The 18,562-nt window shown below is 39.3% G+C and overlaps 1 protein-coding gene and 1 non-coding gene across 2 annotated transcripts; both read left to right on the plus strand.

The window, feature by feature from the left end:
* Positions 1-6,131: 6,131 nt before the first annotated feature.
* On the plus strand, positions 6,132-6,239 carry LOC131224570 (small nucleolar RNA R71). The gene has a single exon (XR_009161043.1). It is a non-coding gene; the product is annotated as a small nucleolar RNA R71 (small nucleolar RNA).
* A 4,213-nt stretch (positions 6,240-10,452) lies between these two features.
* On the plus strand, positions 10,453-15,912 carry LOC131222279 (uncharacterized). The gene is made up of 3 exons (XM_058217295.1): positions 10,453-10,990; positions 11,504-11,607; positions 15,590-15,912. Exons 1-3 carry the CDS (start codon positions 10,502-10,504, stop codon positions 15,834-15,836), a joined length of 840 nt encoding a protein of 279 aa, XP_058073278.1. The 5' UTR covers positions 10,453-10,501; the 3' UTR covers positions 15,837-15,912.
* Positions 15,913-18,562: the final 2,650 nt, after the last annotated feature.

Consider the following 18,562-nt stretch of genomic DNA (forward strand, 5'->3'; position numbering starts at 1 on the left):
AGGCCACACTCCTTTCCAACCGACCACGACACAGTGGGAGACGCGGCCTCCTGGTATTCGGCCCTCATGCGTTCGTATATCCACTCGGTCTCGACGTTGGAGTCATCCTCTGGTACCATCGGGTTTAGGGATTTTCACCCAGGGACGTCTATGGCGCCCGTATGCTAGAACCAAATATTTCCGGTTTCCAATCCTGCCATCCACGATGTATCTGTGGAGGCTATGGCCCTGATGTCGCTAGGGCATACAGTAACTACAATCACACAAATGCAAGTGCATGAATCATACTATCAGTTATGCAATAGTCCTGCGTAACCCATGCGCTCATACTGGGCAACTCCGCCTATCAGGGAGCTCGTAACAGTCTGCTCGAAGGCATATGCTATGATCAATCACTCCTCATACCAGTCATACATATGATGCGTATGATGATAAATCATGGATCTATACTAAACATGCATATAGGGATGGGCTCTGCGTATCACAGAAATGGGCCTAGACGGCCTGCAGAGTATAAGTATGAACCTATCAGTGGCCTTAAGGAGTGTGACAATTCGGACATTTAACCAACATCGTCCTTACAATGTGGACGTCAAACCAACATTGTTCCCAAGGCTTAGCCCGCCATAAAGCACCATTACACAAACCATAGGAAATCACACATTGCAATGGACTAATATACAGCTCATTGGGCCTCGACCCATAGTGCTCAGATACATCAAATGGGCCATCTCATATGGGCCTTATATAAGTCAAGTGGGCCGCATTAGTGGGCCTTATGTACATTGCAATGGGCCATAACCCATGGGCCTTTAAATACGTTAAATGGGTCGAATCACATGGGCCTTATGTATATACCAAGGTGGGCCTCAATAATGGCCACAAATACACATCCAGGTGGGCCTCAACAACGGCCATATGGTTGAACAACTTGGATGCAACACATGCATCATGGTGGGGCCCATATAGGCCCACTATCATATATATATATATATATAATATTAATATATGTAAATATATACAATATTATATATAATAATAATAATATTATATATATATATACACATATATATGTATATATATATATATAGATATGTATGCATGTATATCCACACACACACTCACACACGTGCACACACACCCACATGCATACACACATGCACACACACCCACATGCATACACACGTGCACATTCACGTGCAGCAGGGAAGGGTCCCACCGTCCAGGACTGTGCGGACGAACACATACATCAAGTAGGCCCCACCGTCCGTCTGGACGGTGGGCATGCAACACATGCACCACTGTGGGTCCCATGCGGAGCCCACCATAGTGTTTATCTTCCATCCGATCCGTTCATAAGGTCACACGGGCCAGGGAGGAGGGGAACAACAATTTTCAGCTTGATCTGGAACTTCTGTGGACCCAGAAAGGGTTTCAATGGTAGAGTTCAATTCACACTGTTTCTTGTGATGTGGGCCGCCCGAGCGCTGGATTGGCCTGATTTTTGAGGGGGGTCCATGTCAAATAGTGGCCCACCAAATGGGCGGTGTGGATACAAAATATACATCATGGTGGGGCCCACGGATGGAGCCGTGGGTCCCTGCCTCTTGGCCGCCCGCCCGTCAGCTGCTGCTTTAAATTTTTTTTTTTTGTTTTTTTTTTTGTTTTGGGGCCCACCGAGATGTGATTCACAATCCAGCCCGTCCATTATGTGTATCCCACTGTTCTACCCGTCCAGAACTAGTTTCACCTGTATCCAAACTTCAGGTGAGTCCCACCGAGTACCTTTTTATGATCTGACATATCTTCACATAGTTTTAGATGGTATGGCCCGTCTGAGTTCCGTTTTCAGCTAAGCTTCTGGATGGACGGCTAGTCCGTAGGGACCCATCAAATACACGGTTTGGATGGTCGAAAGGCATCAACGTGGGGCCCACAATTGGGCCGTGAGGGCCTGCTCGGTCCGTCCGCCCGTCCTCTGACAGCGGCAGCAGCAGACGCTGCTGCCTCTGATTGCATTTTTATTTTTATTTTTGAAAATCAGAGATTTGGTGGTTTTTGATAGATGGGGCCCACTACAGACGAATCCATCCCAGCCATTGGTCCCTGTGGCTCGATACAAACCCATAGAGTCCAATATTGGGCTGTTTCAGATATACAGGAGCATTAGGGAGTAAATCAAAGGTAGGAAACTCATTTGCTATGCTATGGCCCACCATAAATTCAGATTGAGATCGTTTTTCGGCTCAACGCCTAAAATGATCTGAGAAATAGGGTGGTCGGCTTGGATTGCATGAAAGTATCAAGGTGGGGCTTGCATGAGTGGCCCACCTCTCCCTACCTTTTTTTTTTTTTTTTTTTTTGAGACACAAAGGGGTCGCCCGTCCAGCGTCCAGTGACGCTGGACGGTGCGGATAAACACATGGCTTGTGGTGGGTCCCACATGGACGTGGCCCACCGAATATATATATATATATATATATACATATAATATATATATCATATTATATATATAATACATATTAAGTTATATATACTATATATACTATATAAAATATAACATATATATATATATAAGTATATATATACAAAAAAAAGTGCATTGAGCCCATCCAAACAGTGGATGGTGTGGATCATCACCTATAATAGAATGGGCCACACCATCTGATGTAGATGGACGGGAGAGATGTAACACATATTGGTGGGATCCACACCCTTGCAAAGAAAGAAAGAGAGAGAGATAGAGAGAGATACACGATGAGATAGAGGAACCCCGCCACTATGGGCCCTCTTGATTAAATCACATACATCCAAATGGGTCCCACCAACAAGTGGGCCCTAAAATTTAAAATAATGGATAATCACCCACCTTATCTTTCTTCTCCTTGCTCCCTAGGATTCCTTAGCTCCTTACCTTCACTTTTAATGGAGGTTGATGAAAGATGAATGGTTGAGATTGGAGATGAGAGGGTGGGCCACACTTGAAGTTGAGAGAGTGTGTGTTGGATGTGTGAAACTTCTCATGGGATTTGGAAAAGTTGTTAGAGAATGAGAGGGAGAGATAGAAATAATGGGTGGAGGGATGGGTGGAGTGATGGTTGTAAGAAAGAAGTGATGAGGGGTATGGTTTAGTTTGAAATTGGTGGAGAAGAGGGATGGTTGAGGTTGAAAATGAGAAAAAGAGGAATGGTGAGGTGGAAAGATGGTGGACTTTTGGAAAAAGAGAGAATGGGTGAAGTACTTTGAGGTATGGTTGCATTTATGGTTAATTAGTGGGACTAATTGTGTAGAGATTCCCTCGAAATCCGCAACGCACGGTGTTTCTTTGGAATAAACGCTGATTGGCATCTTCTTACCTGGGTATCGGTTCGGTGTGCAAGTCACGGCGTTGGAACCGCGGCGACGACGCGATCGCCAAGACATAAGTTTTGGATCGAGCCGACGTCGGTGCGCGGGACCTGGCTTAGGATCGTGCGCAAATACCGAATACGATGCGAAGGTTGCCGGAATTTGACCGGAAGGACCGCGGAAGCTAACGGAACAGTACGGATTAGGACACGGGTCTTACAGCTACTCAACATGTATCGCTAAAAAGTGCCGGGGGCATTACATAATCTGAATGACATCCTTTGGTAAGCAAAGGTACCAAATGGATATGTGAATGTTGTTTTTTCTTGATCTTCAAGGGCTATCTCAATCTGGTTGTAGCCTGAATAGCCATCAAGGAAGCAGTAGTAAGAGTGACCAATAACCTTTCCAAATTTTGATTAATAAAGGGTAAAGGAAAGTGGTCCTTTCTTGTAATGGTATTAATTTTTATGTAGTCAATGCACATGCTTCAACTAGTAGTAACTATAGTTGGTATGAGTTCATTGTCGGCATTGGCTACGATGGTGATTCCGGAATTCTTGGGAACCACCTGAGTTAGACTCACCCATTGACTGTCGGATATACAGTATATTATACACACATCCAACAACTTAAGTATCTTAGCCTTAACCACTTCTTTCATATTTGGATTGAGTCGACGTTGTGATTGTCAGGAGATTTTCGCATTATCCTCAAGATAAATGCGGTGAGTACAAATCAAAGGATCAATTCCCTTGAGGTCCACAATTGACCATCCAAGGGATCCTTTATTCTCAATGAGAGTAAAAATAAGCATACTCTCTTGTTCTTTCTCTATGTGGGAAGAAATCACCACTGGGTATGTCACATCTTGACCTAAGTAGACATATTTAAGATTAGTGGGCAAAAGTTTTAAGTCAAGTTTTGGTGCTTTGAGGCTAAACGGTAGAGGCACTACATCAATTTGAAGCAATTTCTCAAATTGTGGCCTCCACCAATTAACTTCAAGTACCAGTGTAACATCAAGCAAGGCATTCATCTCCCTAATCATGTCATCATCTAAATTACGGGAGTGGGCTAAGCATGTCTCTAGAGTGTCAGAGTATAAAGTCAAAAGTGCTCTATCTTCCATGAAAGAATCGATCATGTTAATGTCATGGGTATCGTTATCATCCTCTAACTATTTGTTTATATTAAAAAAGATGTTGAGCTCCAATATCATATTTTTGAAAGATAAATTCATAATTACATTCCTACAATTAATGATAGCATTTGATATAGCAAGGAATGAGCGACCAAAAATGACGGGTATTTAAGTGCTCATATTTATGATGGGTTGAGTATCCAGGACAATAAAATCTACTAGATAGTAGAATTTAACAACTTGGACCAACACATCCTCAATCATCCCTCTCAATACACAAAATAAGTGATCAGCAAGTTGTAATGTGATCCAGGTAGTTTTCAATTCACCTAGAGTCAATTGTTCGTAAACCGAGTAAGGGATCAAGTTAACACTCACCCCCAAGTCAAGAAGCGCATGCTCAATCTGGTGGTTCCCAATTACATAAGTGATGGTTGGGCTACCGGAATCTTTGTATTTTTGTGGCACATCTTGTTTGAGGATGGCACTCACTTTTTCTATCAAAAAGATTTTCTTTTGTATGTTTTACTGTCTTTTGATAGTGTATAAATCTTTTAGAAATTTGGCATATGAAGATATTTGTTTAACGACATCCAGTAGAGGAATATTAACCTTCACTTGCTCAAGCACCTCTAGAATATCCTGATAATTAGAGAGAGGTTTTGGTGCAATCAACCATTGAGGGAATGACACAATCGGCTTACTTTGAGATTCCGGTTCTAACCCGTGTGGAGCATTGTTAGGTCTATCATTCTCAATTTCTTTCAGATCCTTAGGTTTTTCAGCCCTTCCCGGAATGGTTTTATCAATAATTTTCCCACTCCTATGAGTGGTGATAGACTTAGCTTGCTCCAAATGATTTGAAGAGCTTGGGTCACTTATTTCATATTGCGTTTTTTTATTAGGGAGGGGTTGGGCTAGAAGCATCCCTTTCTCCCTATTCACTAAGTGTGACTCAATCTTTTGAATTGATAATGCAAACATTCCCATTGTTGTTTTAAGATATTGGAATGCTTGTACTGTATTTCGGTTGAATAGCTCTTGGTTTTACATGAACTTTTGAACTGTATCCTTTTAAGGCTTCTTTTGATTTAAGAATTGCATAAAGGCCTCTTGTGGGTTAGCTATTTGTCCATTCCTCCAACTGAAATTTGGGTGGTACTTCCAAATGGAGTTGTATGTATTTGAAGTGGGTCCTTTGAAAGGTCTTTGGTAATTATTTATGGCATTTGATTGCTCATTCAATATCTATTAAAAATCAAGAATTGTTGGGTAATTCTCAATTGTATGTATGTTACAAGTATAAATACCACAAACAACTTCCACAGCCTTTTTGGGTTCTACCTTGTTAAGTTCCATGGCCTCAAAATTTCTTGTGAGTTTGGCCATTCTTGCATTTATATCATCTTCCTCTTTTAAAACATAAATTCCTCCCCTTTCTTTTGATTGAGTAGGCTTAGATGTGGCAGTTCTTAAGGAGGTGTCCCATGATTGTGCGTTTTCAGTAAGTTTATCTAAATAATCCCACGCATCATCGGCTTCCTTGTTCATGAATTCCCCATTACACATCATCTCCATAAATTGGAGCATGGGTGAGGACAATCCCTCATAGAGAAAGCTTGTTATACGCCATGTTTCGTAGCCATATTGTGGACATGAATTTATGAGATCTTTAAATCTCTCCCAACATTGGAAGAAGGTCTCATCCTCTTTTTACGTAAAATTCATGATTGCTTTCTTTAAGGTATTTGCTTTATGATAGGGGAAGAACACTTTAAGGAACTCCCTTGTCATCTCAAGCCCATCTGCTAATGGACCTTAGTGTTAAGGAACGTAATTATGACTTAGCCTTTTCTTTCAAAGAGAAAGGAAACATTTTCAGCCTAACTGTGTCTTCGGACATGTTTGGGAAGTGTAATGTAAATATTATTTCATCAAACTCGTTCATATGCAAGTATGGACTTTCATATTCTAGTCCTGAAACTTGGGGATGAGTTGAATTACCCTTGGTTTAACATCCATAGTTCTTGCATTTAATAGAAATATCATGCAAGAAGGTGTACTCACCCCTGCTGGTTGTAAATAAATATCATAGAGTACGAGGCAGGGGTGCATGATGCACCTCATTCTCATCCTGAGCTTCCTCAACTAGGTGTTGAGGTTGATGTGCAGCCATAATCTCTACTTACTCAAAAGATATTAAGTGATGTCTAATTCAGTGATGGATAGGCAACCCTTCGACTAATCCTCCTTCACTTAAGAGATAAAGGGTGTTGTCACGAACCTACTTGAGCATGAAACACTCTCAACCCTTAAGTAACTAAACAATTAAACCTAAAAAGAAAACTAAAAAAACTAAAACAAATAAGAGATCTAGAAAAGATAAGAGAGAGGGTTGGAACAAAATTAACGAATAAGACTTGCTATGTTAGGATCCTTCCAAACAAAAAACAATGTTAGTTTCTAAAAATAAAATTTAGAAAAAATCTTAACCTAAAAACAAAGAAAAAAGTTAACCCTAATCTTAATTCCAAAAAAACGTAACTGTAGTCCCCAACAACGGCGCCAAAAACTTGTTTACAACCCCAAGTGTAGGGTCATGATGTAGTAATAACTCGATAAGACCGATGTCGAATTCACAGGGACTAAACTTGTACGTATTCTAAAATAACTACAACTAGAATTAGAAAAAATCTAAATCTAAATCTAGAATAAAGGAGATTAATTGTGAATAAAGTTAATTAAAGCTTGTGAATTTAAAAGTGAGAACTAGGGTGTCAAGAATCCACTTGTAGCTATCAAGATGCTACCTTACTTGATTCAAGGAACACAATTGGATTTGGAGTCTTATCTAATTGGAAGATAAAACAATTTAAATCAAATATGAACTTTTTATTGACATAATTCTCAATGGAGGAGAATTGTGATGATTGGAAGAGATTCCATCACCTTACCATGCCCAGGAGATGATGTTGAACAATAGGATTTACCATTCTCACAACTTTGAAACAGGAAAAGAAGATATCCAAAACTATCACGGTATCTATTGTAATTTGGGTCACAATAAATCATAGAAAACTGAAAATATTCCTTTAATTTCAAACTAGAATTCAATAAAGTTCAACATAAATAAAAATCAAAGAAAGATAAACATCCAAACACGTTACAAGCTTCATCTCTTAGTCCTAGCTAAGAGGTTTAGCCAACCATAAACATGATTGAACTAAAAACTCTTTTTTTTAAAAAAAAAAACATAAAAATAAACTAAGGAAGAGGAAGAAAAACTCTTTGAAGGTTACTCTACCCTTTGACTCTACTCTTTGAACCCTAATTCGTGCTTAGGAATAATTAAAAGACCTATATTTAGAGTATTTGTTTGGACCGACTTTGAAACTGCCTCAAATTTGCGTAAAAAGTTACGCTTCCGTCAGACTGAAGTTAGGTTCAGTCGGAACGAATTAAAGTTGAAAATCACACTTTCTCGCTGTACAAATCTACGCGATTTCAGTTGGACCGAAGTTGGCTTCGGTCAGACCCTATTAAGACTGAAAATTTTGTTTCTCGCTGGACTATTTTGCTCGATTTTGGTCGGACTGAAATTACACTTCGGTCTAACCGAAAGTCTATTTCAGAAAAATTCTTCTCTAGATTCAGTATTCCAGAATATGTTTTTTCAGGACAATTTTCAGGAATCTTCTTTTTTCCGGATAATTTTTAGGATTGCTTTCCTTTACTTTAAATCTTCAATTCTCTTCATCCCTAACTTGGTTTCCTTGGATCTTTGACATGTGAATTCTTCATTAATGACTTCCATATCTCCAAATCTTCATTTAATAATCTTTTGAGTATAAATGTTCCTTTTGACATCGATTTCACCATAAGCTCTTGAAATCACCTCGCACATGATAACATGCATAATTAGATCGATTAAGCACTATCATATTTATAAAATCAGGTTACAAATAGGAAAAAATATACAATATTTCACACTCAACAATAGATATTTTATTGAGAATCGTAGTCCCCATATAAAATCCTATTGTTACCTATTAGATTATGATCTACGTAAAAAGCTCATGTATTAGTGATTGGAGGTAATAAGTCAAGTCTACATCAAGACACGAGGTCTATAAAGTTTGAAGGCATGTACAATAAGCATGGGGGTACAAGCCAATAACATATAGTAAAATCTAGTGTATTTTTTTTATATAAATATATTTAAATTTAATCATTGTGTATACATATCCACGTATCCACACTTACATGTGCCGAGAAAAAGTCCCATGGTAGAGACTTGTTATATGTAACAAACTCGAATTGAATCAAACTTCTAGAAAACAAATGTAATTAAACCATGTACAAGTACTCATGAATTTTATGTGGAAAACTCCTTATAGGAAAAAAAAACCACGGCACAAAGCAACATCAAATACACTATGAAATACAATTTATAAGAGATGGATGCCCTTACGATTATGGGAAACGATTCGATTCTCTCCAAAACCATAGCTTTTCCTCTCTAGAACCCTTGATGATTCCTTAGAATACCATAATCCTCATTATATCCGATAATATTGCATTACAATCGAAATAGGAAACAAATCTCACACTTATGCATAACCATGAGCACCATCGTTGTGTGCATCGATTGATCGTTATCGATGGAGTAGTCCTTGATCGATAAGGCCTGCATGTTCGATCAATTGAACATGCACAAAAGTATTTGTTTTTGTTTTTTGTTTTTTTTTCAAATTTTGTCAATAGATTGAGACTCTGCAAATTTGTCTAGAGACAAATCTGTATAAATTGGAGTCCACTAGTCGATTAATTGAACCCCTATTGCATGTAGAGACTGAGGACATCTCACAACCTACTCTGACAAACTAAACCTTTAAATATGTGGTGTTCCATTTCTTAAAGATAGAGAAGCCTCAAATACGCCTCCAATCATATCTATTCCATGTATGCACAGTAGCAACATATCATAGGTCAAAAGCATATAATTGGTTGGATCATTGGATCAATCTAAAAATATATCTTAGGTTTTTTTTTTAATTTTTTTTAAATTAGCTTGTTAGTACACCCACTATCATATCACACTTCACTGTTAGCCACCCCACTAGGGAATCGATGCCAAGACCTCAGTGTTGAAACGAAGCATTTTTCACTCAGTCTACCACTTGAGCTATGGATCTGGGTGTGAAACATATCATAGGTCAAAAGCATATAATTGATTGGATCTCATACATTCAACCATTCAATGTCTTCTTTTGCATGCCCCTCATCTTTTCTTGCAACATTTGTAGGACCTATATGGTTTGTCAAAAGATGGGTCACACCGTGAGGTCATCTACCATTAATATAAGGCTGAACTACTCATTTGGTGGGCTACACCTATGCATCGACTTAGAAAATATACTGTCTACAAACTTCGATAGTTAATCCCACAACGTGATAGGCCTGGCAGATTTTAATTTCAATTGATCTTCATTATGTAGCCTAGCTTTTGCATGGATCTGATGGTCCAGAAATGAATCATTGTCAAGTAAGATTGGTCATTATATTTACATGGAACCGCCATTCTATTCACTCTGGTTGATACACATACACTCTCCCTTCTATGAATCAAAATTATGCAAAGTGGACTATTTCAATTAAGGAAAAGGTTGTCTGTAAATCAATCAATTTGGATGTATGTATCAATTCCATTAAGATGGATACATGCATGCGGATGCTCTAGAGGGACTGATGGAAAGCTTAGTTCGTGGCAACAAATGCACCCTTCTAAAAGGCATAACAGTAAATATCTCACAAATAAAGGTCTGATTGATCTCTACCTTTGGATCTTTCCAAATGTCTCTTTCCTCTCGTCTTCATACTAACCCAATTGTTCTCTTGGTCTAAGACCGGCCTGACATTTAGGCCATTTATTATAGTTCGTATCTTAACCCTCTTCTTCTTCAACCTCAAACTATCTTCTCTCTTTGCATTTGTGTGATTGAGAAATTAATGGGGGACAAAATGACTTTGGCAAAGGCAAGACAGGAGCTCGAAGATCTTTATCTTGGGGTACCAGATGAGTCTGTAAACGTTACCTTAAAAGATTTTGCTAACTTACAACAAAATGGAGTAGCAGAAAGAAAAACAAGCAATTTAAAAACCATTCAAGAAAACCCCAGTGTCAGCTTGAAAGGAGAAACGTTCATGGCTAAATCCCCAAGCCTTGATTTCGCCAAAGGCTTGCAGGCAGCTAGAGATCAACGCCATGTTGAAGATGAAATTTACCGGGACCATACAACTCCTGACAACTCCAGACGGAACAAGGCAATGAGGAATATGGTGGATAGTAGCATGGCTTATGATGATATGAGCATCATGAGTAGGGCTCCAAGGAGTCCATATGAAGATAGAGGAGGAAGACGGCGACCAGGGATCCCTCACACAAATATTTGCACTGTCTGTAGTGAGTACATCTACATTTTTCGCCATCGTTGCCTGGTGAGCCCTCCATCTTGACTGAATTTTTTTTTTGTTTGATTTTTTTTTTTCTCTTTCCTTAATAAAATGAGCAAATTATTGTGGTTTTGATCATCACCTCTACGCACATGTGGACCATTGGAGCTCCCGAGCTCATAGTGACTCGAAGATATAGTCAGTATGGTGCACTCATAAGGTGGTCCCATGCACACATTGAATGCGAATTGCTGTTTTTCATTTTCTTTCGTTCCTTTAATTTAAATTTAAATTTAAAAATAAATAAATAAAATAAAATAAAATTAAAAAAAAAAAACCTAAACAGTTGATTGTTTCCATATGTGTGGCCCATTTGAACTTAGGACCGAGCCATCAATACAATCAGTCCCATCTGATGCAAAGGTGGGATGTCGAGCACATGCCAGCGTGCAAACCTTTAGGATTTTATAACAAGAAAAGAAATTAGAATCACATGACATGGAATATTTGAATGTGCATTTGCATGACAATTGATTTTATCAAAATATCCGGTTTTAGGTATGTGGAAGAGTCTATTGCAGGCAATGTGTAGGCGTAGGCATGGGAGAAATGCCAGAAGGAAGGAAGTGTATTGAATGCCTGGGAAGAAGATTTAGCCAAAGGTAATGTACAGCTTCTTTTTTTTTTTCCCCCCTTTTAATTGTATATTTGTGTTTATGTTATTAATTTTGTTGGCTTAAAATTGGGAATGATACAAAACTCGACTGAGTCAACTCAACTCGTTCCGTCGGAAGAAAAAGTGATGAATCTAGATTCGTCTGTTACTCTAAAAAGTTTTCAACACTGGGTGTTCAATTCCCTTGTAATGTGTAGTGTGGTCCACATGTACTTTAGATTTGCCTCAATTTTGGCATGACGTGCTAAAATGAGCTGATAAAATGGATGAACTGTTTGGATCATACGCATATATCATCATGAGCCTCATTAATGTGAAAATGTGAGCGTAAAAACCCCAGCATATATAAATTTCCCTGCTAAATAATCATTATCCATTTGCATGCATTTAGCATGGTAAACGGTGAAACAAACAGGCCAATGAAAAAGAGCAGCAAGTACTTGTAAATGATCTGAAAAAACATATGGAGGGAGTGGATATTTCAGAAACATTACGGTGGACCCCACGTAGTACCCAGCGCAGGAACTCCCTGCAAAAGGCTTTCCTAGTAAATCAGCGTCCGACTTTGATGGACGCGGATTAGCTACTGAACCCGACAGCAGGGAGTCTTGCTACCAAAGTGTCGTCACTAGGTTCTTTGGGCCCTTAATGATGTATGTGTTGTATCCACACTATTCATGAGAGATCATTTTAAGTCAAGTGCCAAAGAATGAGGCACATCCAAAGATCTATGACCCACCAAAGAAAACAGTAGAGACTGTGACACCTATCATTGAAACTTTCTTAGGACCCACTATGATGTTTATTTGAGATTTGATGTATTTATAAGTTAACACAAACATTGAATGACCGCCAAACACAAATATCAGCTTGATCCAAAACTTCTATGGCCCAAAGAAGTTTTCAATAGTACGCATTCAATCCCCACTGTTTTCTGTGGTGGTGTTCACGGGATCCACCTAATTCTTTGGCTCATGTTTTAAAATGACCTCTCCCAATGGATGGACGTGTGGATACAATATATACATCATGTTGAGGGCCCACATTAAATGTGGTGACGTCAGTTCAGTAGCCAGATTTGCTAATGTCGAGTTCAATAGCTAATCCGTGTCCGACTTGGATGTTTCCGATTGGAAGCGGATTTGCCGATTTACCACACACCATTAACCTGGCTGGTGTGTTGACGTCACCAACTTTAAGTTCTGTGGGTCCCATCATGATGTATGTACTATATCCAAACCATCTGTACATTTTGTGAGCTCAGTGTTAGACTTGAACCGAAAATTAAAACGGATCCAAGGATTAAGTGGACCACAATGTAAAAATAAGTGGGGATTGAATGGCTACCATTGAAACCCTTTCGGGGTCAAAGAAGTTTTGTATCAATATAATATTTGTTTTTCCTCTTCATCAAGGTCTATGTGATCTTATGAACTTGGATGGAAACTAAATGTTATGGTAAGCCTGTCAATGTTTTAACTGTGATAATCATTGTCCCCACTGATATTAATAGTTTGCTCCACTTGATATTTGGATATATCTAATTTTTGGTCTAACACTCTGAAATGATCCCGGCAAATGGATGAACGGTGTCGATATAATAATACCTCACTGTGGAGCCCACGTAATGTTTATCTCGTTTGAGCTGATGGTACAACTCGAGTTTGAGGCGCGTCGTCATACGACAAGTACCTACACCAGCCAGGTCGGTGGTGTGTGGTACACCAGCCAATCTGCTTCCTTATCTCGGCGAATCCGATCTCACACATAGGTTTTATCAGGTGTAGGTGTCGATTCCACACCCATGCATCTTTCCAAAGTACCCGTCCCTGTATATGGACTAGCCCAAAAAATAATTAGGGAGTTTAGCCCAAGTTGGCCCACGTGTCTGTGGAAATATGTACTACGGTCTTCGCTGATTGTCCAAATTAAACATGCGTGGCCACGGGATGCCGTGACTCGCATGGTCCTTGTGTCAGGTCATACAAGCATAGAGGAACACCTAATGCACGGTTTGAACGTCCCCTCCCATAGGAGGTGGTCTCGGCTGTCAATTGATACACCGCCCCCAACTATCAGTTGGGTTGAGTTAACTCGATTTTAATCGGCTGAAATATTAAGGGAGAGTTTTGGATAGCAAGTTATTTAAGATAAGTTACTTCTGCGTCAAATAACTTATCTTAATTTTTACTTAGTCAACTGATGTGATCAAGTAACTTCAACTAAAAATAATTATTTATAATTAACCTTAAACCAAAGTTACTCATATCAAATAAGTTACTTATCTAATGCCGTAAGTAAACAAAAAATAAAATTAAAATTTTAAAAATTAACTTATTCAGTGGTATCCAAACGAGCCCTTAATAACTAAACCTGGAATAATCCTATACTTATAATAGATGTTGATGGGGTTTTCCAATAGACCCTTCGCGGTACACCTTCTGGAACCTGCACAGGCTAAGGTGAAAGACAAAGGAGGCCCTGGCTTGTACAGGAGACTCTCCGATGCCTAAGTCAGGTTTATGGTCTTACGAGTGGGGTAGGATCTCCAGAAAAGAGACCAATCGAATATTGGTGTTTTGTGAACGTACCTCTAATGATGAGAGACGTATGTATATTTATAGGAGAGGATCCCGTAGTATGGGGATGCTTTCCTGATATCTTGGAGATCTGTTGCAATCCAAGATCTTCCCGAGATTGCAGGTTCCCGAGATTGTTAAGATTTGATCTTATCTCCCGAGGATATTGGGAGAGATCTTTGGGACTTAGGAGGATTCTTTGAATCTATAGTTCGGCTTTGGATCGACTCTTAAGGCGAGTGTTGAGTAGGAAACGACTGATATTGTCATGCTTCAATGAATCAGTATTCACCATTCTCGACTGTCGGATGAGCCAAAAGGTTCGTGTTTCTTTCATCTGGGCTTTGAGACCTTTAGATCCCGCCAGGGGTATCGTCGATTTGTGGTCGACCTATAACCGAGCTATGACGAGTCTGTGGCCGATTTGTGATCGATCTATGACTGATCTATGACCAAGTTATGGTCGGTCTGTGACTAATCTATGATCGTTCTTTGACCGAGTTATGGTCGATCCGTAATCGACAGTAGCTGATTTATAGGCGATTCATAACCGCCCTTTAGTCGACCCATAAATTAGGTTGGTGCTTCAACCACTTGTGTGAGCTTATAAGTTGTTTGTGTGTCTTTACAATTGCATCGCTCTCCTTAGAGATTGCTCTGTTTCTAGACGTAGAGGCCTTATCAGGCTCGTGTCTCCACAGGCCCATGTTGGTTCAGTAGAGTTGGTCCATTCTATAAGCCGACTTATAGACTTGTGAATTTTTCCCCAACAATAGATACTTAGAAATCTATGACTTTAGAGAATACCTAAGCTAAATCACAATATTAGTGATTAGCCTTGTGGTGGACTGTTTCATCGACTTACATGACCTACTCCTTTTCATTCCCACTGACTACTGAATTTTTTATTTTTTAATTTAAAAGAACCAACTCTATGAGTCATCCTGAGCCAAGTCTAGCTTGCTAGCATGTTTAATAGTGACTTGGCTTGATTTCTAGCTGAGTTGAGTTAACTTGGGCGAGTTCTGAGTCGAGCCACCAAGTTTTAGAACTGTGCTTTTAAATATGCATGCGGCTATGGCAACTTCATTCTTTTGATACTTATCCCCTATAAAATCGTAGAGTAGCAAACGTATTTGAGATCCAAGCGGTTGATCATGATGAAAAGGCTGGCCAACCCGTACGGATGGTAAACACAAGCTGACCAACCTGGGTTACACACAACATACATGTGAGTTAAGTAGAGGAAAAGGCTGGCCTGAATTATTACCCAGCTCATCACCACCATGGATCTCATCTGATCAGCAGCACGGATCTCGCACACATGTCCAACTTGGGACAACATGACCAGCAGGTGAACACTGGATTTGTTTGTGATGTGCATTGCAGGTACATACAACGGGCAGGAAAGGTGGGATGTTGCTCGCGATATCCAAGCATAGTGAAGCAACAGGAGCTCAAGTGGGCGGAGAAGGGTCCGAGGAAGAGTGGCGAGAGGCGACACGGGAGGAGCGGCATGGTGTCGCGGTCCGCAAGCCCAGTCATACCAAGAACTCCCACCAGGGCGCACGTTAGCAGCCCCCCTTCTTTTGTCATGGGATCACCGTTTTCACATCACCATCCCCTTCCTTTCTAAGGGCAATGGATTTGAGACCAAAAAAATATATTACATTTTATTTATTTATATGCAATAAACATCACCATATATTAAAGTTTTGGGATAAGTTTTACTTGGTAGGCGGGTTTACGTATTTCAATTCAAAATAAATGCATAAAGGGACGTACAAGCAAGTGTTTTATGTTTATGAGCATGATTTAACACACGAAAAACCATAACAGGAAGAAGATAAGAGGACAATTCGTGTAGTGCCCACGATCTTTGCAACCATTGCACTTGGAGTTCCTGTTTTGTTTTTCAAAATAAAAATAAAAAATAAAAAAATAAGAAAAATTTTGTTGCATATTTTATATAGAAAAGAAAAGAAAACAAAATAGGAGAAAGAGTTGTAGCTTTTGGTGTTTGTTGATGATCATTCAATTATGAATGGTGGTGCTCCTGGTAAATGTAGAATCCTTTGATTTTGAAGGGCGAAAGCCATGAAAACATGAAGATGCATATCTTTTCATGCGTCATTTCATGAATGGGACTCTTAGGTGTCCCTTGAGACCTTTAAAAACCTATCTTTGGGTCTTTTAAAAAATACAACAACTGCATCAATCTCCTCTCCTCCTTCTTCTTCTTCTCCTACTCATCCATTTTCCTTTTTGGGTCGTTTTTAGATAAGTACTAGAAATCACAAATTTTTCAGGGAATAAATTGCAAACAATTAAAAAGTTAGGGGGTATACTGCAAAAGCAAGGAATCCAATGGTATACATTACAAAAGTATGTTTAGGATGTGGTTTTTCAGTTTTATAAGCCAAAATCCACATTTCTTTGATTTAGAAGAAGAGTCTTATTATATATTGGAGGTGAATTTACCGCAACCCGCTTACAAACTGATTTAACCACCAGTAGAGTGCAAATATTTCCTTAAAGATACTGACATTGTAGCATACCTTATGTCTATCTTTAATGGAGTGTTTCCTTTCTTTGTACATCTCCTACTTCAATTTTAAGGAGATATTATGGCATCTTCTATGGGTCATCCCGAGTTCATTCATAAGGCTCAAATTTCATTCGATGGAAATCAATATTACATCTCTTTCTCTCATTGATCAAGTTAGATCGCGTTCTCACTGAAGACCCTCATGCACCACCTTCCCACAATAATATAGTAGAATAATTTCAAAAGCGACATGATTGGGTGTCTAATGATTACGTATGCAAGGGCCACATCTTTAACGTTCTTTTTGATTCACTGTTTGTTTGTTGGGATTTGTGCTGCGGAATCACACAGATTTGGATCTTGGATAGCAATCCAAGAGCACCAAACAATCACCAGAGAAACAGAAAGATTTAACGTGGAAAACCCTTTCGGAAAAAAACCACGGCACAAAGCGACGGATCTTCATTATGAAAGCATAAATTATAAAGAGAAAAGACTTACCCGATTCGAACAACCTCAAATCTCACCCTTGCTACACTCTTTGATAACCCTATAACTCTTATAGAAACCCTTTGGAATACTTTAAAAAGCCTTAGAATATCATAGAATGGCCTTAGGGACTCCTATTTATAGTCGAGAAACTCCCATTTACGCACATTCCTAGAAACCGCCTCAAATTTATACAGTCCGCATACAAACCACGCATCATTTTCGTAACCCTCGACTAGTCGCGCTAGTCTCCCGACTGGTCGAGCATCTCAAAAATCTAAGATTAAAGACATCTTTTAACAACAATCTCCACCATGTCTTCAATCATCAAACATGTATCTTCTTGCCCTCTTTTCTTACCTCTGCATCACATCATAGCTTCAATCAACGCTTCTTATGCACACTCTGTCCTTTTTTTTTACGTCATCGCCAAGCTCAAAGAAGTTGCACAGAACTTGAACTTCTCTGTAGGAACAACCTTAGTGAGTATATCTGCTGGATTCATGTTGGTGTGAATATTCTCTAGTGTTACGCTTCCCTCCTCAAGCATCTGTCGGATTAAATGGTGACGAACATCAATGTGTTTAGTATGAGAGTGATAAACAAATTTTTTAGCCAAATTGATAGTGCTCTCGATATTATAGTTAATCGGCACGGCCTCCTACTGAAGTCCTAACTGATTTATCATGCTTCTTAACCAAACACTTTCCTTAAACACTTATGTTACTGCCATATATTCTGTTTTGGTCGTGGAAAGAGCCACCATGGACTGAAGCTTCGACATCTAACTAATTGCTTTATTTGCTAGTACAAACGAGTATCTTGAAGTAGACTTTCTAGAATCCACACTGCCTGCATAGTCTAAATCCACATACCTTACCAACTTTACCCCTGTCTTCTCAAAAGTTAAGATGTAGTCTTTTGTACCTTGAATGTATTGAAGTAACCATTTCACCGCTTCCCAATGTTGCTTGCAATGGGTTTGACATGTATCAGTTCACAATATCGACTACCCATTAAATATCTGGTCCCATATAGACCATGACATATATTAAACTGCCAACCGCATTCAAATAAGGCACGTGAGACAATCTGCTTTTCCTCATTTGCTTCAGGACGTTGTTCTAAGAAAAGCTTGAAGTGTGCCACGTGGGGAACGCTCACTGGCTTTGCTTGGTCCATTCCACATTTGATCAACATATTTTCATGGTATTTTGCTTGTGATAACCAAATCCTAATCCTTTTCCGGTCTCTATGAATATCTATGCCAAGAACACAGTCCCCAGATCTTTCATGTTGCATGTCTCTGATATCTGAGTCTTCAG

The sequence above is a fragment of the Magnolia sinica genome, chromosome 13 (assembly GCF_029962835.1).
Source record: "Magnolia sinica isolate HGM2019 chromosome 13, MsV1, whole genome shotgun sequence".
Classification (NCBI taxonomy): domain Eukaryota; kingdom Viridiplantae; phylum Streptophyta; class Magnoliopsida; order Magnoliales; family Magnoliaceae; genus Magnolia; species Magnolia sinica.

Bases quoted from the DNA above. Each gene is read 5' to 3' on its own strand.
- LOC131222279 (XM_058217295.1), top strand. From the start codon at position 10,502: ATGGGGGACAAAATGACTTTGGCAAAGGCAAGACAGGAGCTCGAAGAT. The intron at 10,991-11,503 runs GTGAGCCCTCCA...ATCCGGTTTTAG, and splicing joins TTTTTCGCCATCGTTGCCTG to GTATGTGGAAGAGTCTATTG. The intron at 11,608-15,589 runs GTAATGTACAGC...TGTGCATTGCAG, and splicing joins GGAAGAAGATTTAGCCAAAG to GTACATACAACGGGCAGGAA.